The sequence below is a fragment of the Stomoxys calcitrans genome, chromosome 4, assembly GCF_963082655.1.
Source record: "Stomoxys calcitrans chromosome 4, idStoCalc2.1, whole genome shotgun sequence".
NCBI lineage: Eukaryota > Metazoa > Arthropoda > Insecta > Diptera > Muscidae > Stomoxys > Stomoxys calcitrans.
In genome coordinates this window covers 166,570,066-166,574,321 of record NC_081555.1, presented here as the reverse complement: position 1 = coordinate 166,574,321, position 4,256 = coordinate 166,570,066, and the positions used below count along the sequence as shown (strand labels likewise).

General features: G+C 36.7%; 1 protein-coding gene across 1 annotated transcript in view; it reads right to left on the bottom strand.

Annotated features, from left to right (window-relative positions):
• LOC106084297 (mucin-2) overlaps positions 1-3,979 on the bottom strand; it is a 210,682-nt gene extending 206,703 nt beyond the window's left edge. Inside the window, exon 1 of the mRNA XM_059368174.1 lies at positions 3,755-3,979. Coding sequence (XP_059224157.1) covers positions 3,755-3,898 — 144 coding nt within the window. The 5' untranslated portion in view covers positions 3,899-3,979. The remainder of the gene's footprint in view (positions 1-3,754) is intronic.
• Between the last annotated feature and the right edge of the window lie 277 nt (positions 3,980-4,256).

The following is a 4,256-nucleotide window of genomic DNA, read 5'->3' as shown; positions in this document are numbered from 1 at the left end:
CCAATATTTGGCTTGGAGAGTTTATTCCTCATATGTGTGCAAAATTTCGTCTAAATCGGTCCCGATTTAGATATGGCTCCCATATATAACTTTCATCCGATATGGAATTTTATGGCTAAAGCACCCACAATTTTGGTCCGATCTTTACCAAATTTGGCACGGGGTGCTTTATTTGACATCTTCATATGTGCGCAAAATTTCATAAAAATCGGTTTAGATTTAGATATACCTCCCATATATTGTATATCTTTATTCTGATCTGGACTTTAAAGGCTTAGCAGGCACAATTTTGGCCCGATTTCTACAAAATTTACCGTGAGTTTATTTAAAGTCCCAATGCGAGAGAAAAATCTTAAATATAAAAATCAATTTGTGTTTGTTTGTATGTTTGTGTGTTCCTTATAGACTCAGAAACGGCTGAACCCATTTTTGAAATTTTCACAGATGGTGCATAATGACCCCGTGGTGAAAATAGGGTACTACATTTTTTGATATCCGAAGGGGGGCGGACCCTCCCCCTTACCCTAATTTTCAGAAACGCCAGATCTCGGAGATGGGTGGTGCGATTTAAGCGAAATTTTGTGCGCTCTCCTATAGTACCCTAAAAATAAAAATTTGGTATCCAAATTTCGGATGGGGTACCTAGGGGGGCAGTCCCACCCTAAAACCTACCAAACATATATTTACACCAACCACGACAATATGGGACTCAAATGAAAGGTATTTAGGATAAGAAAACGTATCTGATATCCAATTACCGGGGGACCAAGTGCTAGGGGGACCACCCCAAGCCTCAAAACACCCCGAAATCGGACATATTTACCGACCATGGCATTATGGGACTTAAACGAAAGGTATTTGCGAGTAGAATACGAATCTGATATCCATATGTGGGACCAAGTTTCTCGAGGTCCACCCCTTTCACAAAACACCCCCCAAACAGGATTTATTTACTGACCATGGGAATATGGGTCTTAAATAAAAGGTATTTGAATGTAGAATACGAATCTTATATCGAAATATTTGACCAAATGTTTGGGGGGCCATCTCTCACCAAAAACATCCCCAAAAGGGACAAATTTACGACCATACCAATATGGGGCTAAAATGAAAGGTCTTTGGGAGTAAAGCACGAATTTGATATCAATATTCGGGAAAAGTGTCCAAGGGGGCAACCCCACCCCCACAACACCAGCCAAATAGTAAGTATTTTCTGACTATTGCAATATGAGGCTCAAATAAGAGGATTTTTAAAGTGGAACACGAATCCGAAATATATTTTCAAGGCCAACTCACTGAATGGCAGCCCATCCCCCAAAACACCTCCAAGCCGGTCATGTTTGCCGACTATGGAAATATGGGGCTCAAATTAAAGGTAAGTGGGAATAGACCACTAGGACATATTTGCTCACCAATGCAATTTGGGTCTTAAAGAGAGTGAAACTTAATTTTCATAGCTTTTAGGGTTAATACCCCAAACTGGACATATTTGCTGACTTTTGCAATAAGGAGTTTAAATGAGATTAGAAAACGAATTTGATATCCAATTTTGGGGGCAATGGCAATATGGGGTTCAAATAAATAATATTGGGTTGCCCAAAAAGTAATTGCGGATTTTTTAAAAGAAAGTAAATGTATTTTTAATAAAACTTACAATGAACTTTAATCTAATATATCCTTTTTTACACTTTTTTTCTAAAGCAAGCTAAAAGTCACAGCTGATAACTGACAGAAGAAAGAATGCAATTACAGAGTCACAAGCTGTGAAAAAATTTGTCAAAGCCGACTATATGAAAAATCCGCAATTACTTTTTGGGCAACCCAATATATAGATACATGAGAATAGAGCGTTGGTGATATATTTTCCGGACTTAGTGTTTGGGGGACCACCCCAATCCCCAAAAAACCAATAAATCGGGCATATTTACCGACCAAGTCAATGTGAAGCTTAAATGAAAGTTATTTAAGCTTCAAGCAAGAGCAAGAATTGATACCCATTTCGGGACCAATTTTCAGGGGGGTCTGCCCCTTTCCTAAAATACCTCCAAAAGGCCAAAAATTTTTCGACCATGCCCAATATGTGGCTCAAATGAAAGCTATTTGAGATTAGAAAACGAATTTGATAATCTATTTTGGGGCCATGTGTTTGGCGGACGCCTCATCCTGCAAACTCCTCCTAAGCCAATGGCAATATGGGGTTTAAACAAATGGTAGTTGAGAGAAGAGCACGATGCAGATATTTTTTCAGGGCCAAGTATCTGGGGGACCACCTCTCCCCCCAAAAAAGACCAATAAATCAGACATCCTGAGAATATCGGGCTGAAATGAAGTATTTTAAGAATGGAGTACACCTTACATTCGTAGACCAATAAAGATAATTGTTAAACTGTTAGTCAAGTTAGCATGGAATTTCACTAAAAGATCTTTAATTGTCGAAAATAAATATTCCAAGGAAACTTTTGTTACATATAAAGTAAAAGAAGGCGCAGCGGAGCGGGCCCGGGTCAGCTAGTTTCATATAAATCTGACTGGATTAAGACAAAGCTCCCATATATATCTTTTGTCCGATATGGTCTTTTAAGGCTGTATAGTATCACTACTTTAGTTCGATCTTAACAAGATGTAGTACGAGGTATTTTATTTGATGTCTTAATACGTGCGCACAATTTCATAAAATTCGGTTTAAATTTAGATATAGTTCCCCGATATATCTCTGATCCGAAATAGACTTCAGCCTGAAGAAACCACAATTTTCGTTCAATTTTGCATGAGACGTTTCATTTGACGCAAAATTTCATTAAAATCGGTCCTGATTTAGATATAGCTCCAATGTACATATATATTTTATCCGATATAGACTTTAAGGCAGTAAAAGCCACAATTTTGGTCACATCTCTACAATATAGGGCGTGAGATGTCCTATTTGACGTTCCAGTATGTGTCATCAAAATTGGCCCAGATTTCGATATAGCTCCCATATAATCTTTTATTCGAAATGACCTTTTAAGGATGTGGAAATTCAAATTTGTTGCCTTTAGTAGGAAAATTTTACAAGGTTCTATTTGATATTGCAATCCAAATTAAAGTCTGACTAGATTTTGAGATAAGTTCTACATATAAACAGTGCTACGTACACCAGGTAGTGTAGGGTATTATTTTGTCGGCTCTGACCGACTTTTGCCTTTCCTTACTGGTTTTAAACCATGTTCAGCTTGAATGTCAGGGATTCTGCTGCAAGTCCCTGTTTGCAGATATTGGGTTGCCCAAAAAGTAATTGCGGATTTTTCATATAGTTGATGTTGACAATTTTTTTCACAGCTTGTGACTCTGTAATTGCATTCTTTCTTCTATCAGTTATCAGCTGTTACTTTTAGCTTGCTTTAGAAAAAAAGTGTAAAAAAAGTATATTTGATTAAAGTTCATTCTAAGTTTTATTAAAAATGCCTTAACTTTCTTTTAAAAAATCCGCAATTACTTTTTGGGCAACCCAATAATTTCAATTTTTTCAAAAATTTTCACTAAATCAATGTTTTTTTCCCAAAAATTTTCCTCCATCAAAAATAAACCCCTAAGAGGCTTGCCATAACTAAGCCTAATGGCTTATAGGTTTCCCCCCTGTTCTCCCTCTTCCTCGCTCTCACTCACCTATACAATTGTTATGAACTTTTTTAAACTTCAATTGATTTCCTTGAAGAAGCCGTAAAAGAAAAACAAAACGCCCAAGAAAATAGAAAAACAAGCATAGGAAACTTACCGCACGTGCATCACATTGCATGACAATGGAAAATAATCCCAATAAGACAAGCTGCCAGGACCAACATGACATGGTCAAAGCTGCCGGAACTGCTTCTGATGATGCCAATAGCGGCGATGTTGATGGGTTTCGACGGCGCAACATAATGCCAATGAAATTGAGAAGATTTTCTTCTTCTTTGGGGATTTTCTTCGGGTTTCGTTTGCTTTTTTGCTCTTCTTTATTTATTTATGAAATATACACACAAACACTCACTGCTAAGGATTTGGATGAAACAAAAACAACAACAAAAAAATACATATAAATAAAATCAACAACAACATCAAAAGAATTTATGATAACATATTTCAGTTTCCTGTTGAGGCAACCAAAACGATTCAAAACAAAAGCTCAAAAACGAGAAAAGTAAAAAAAAAACTTATTTTGGCTTCAATTTGATGTAATTTGGCAAAAAGAAAGAACCAAAAAAAGTATATGAAGAAAATCTTGAAAGATGCCACAG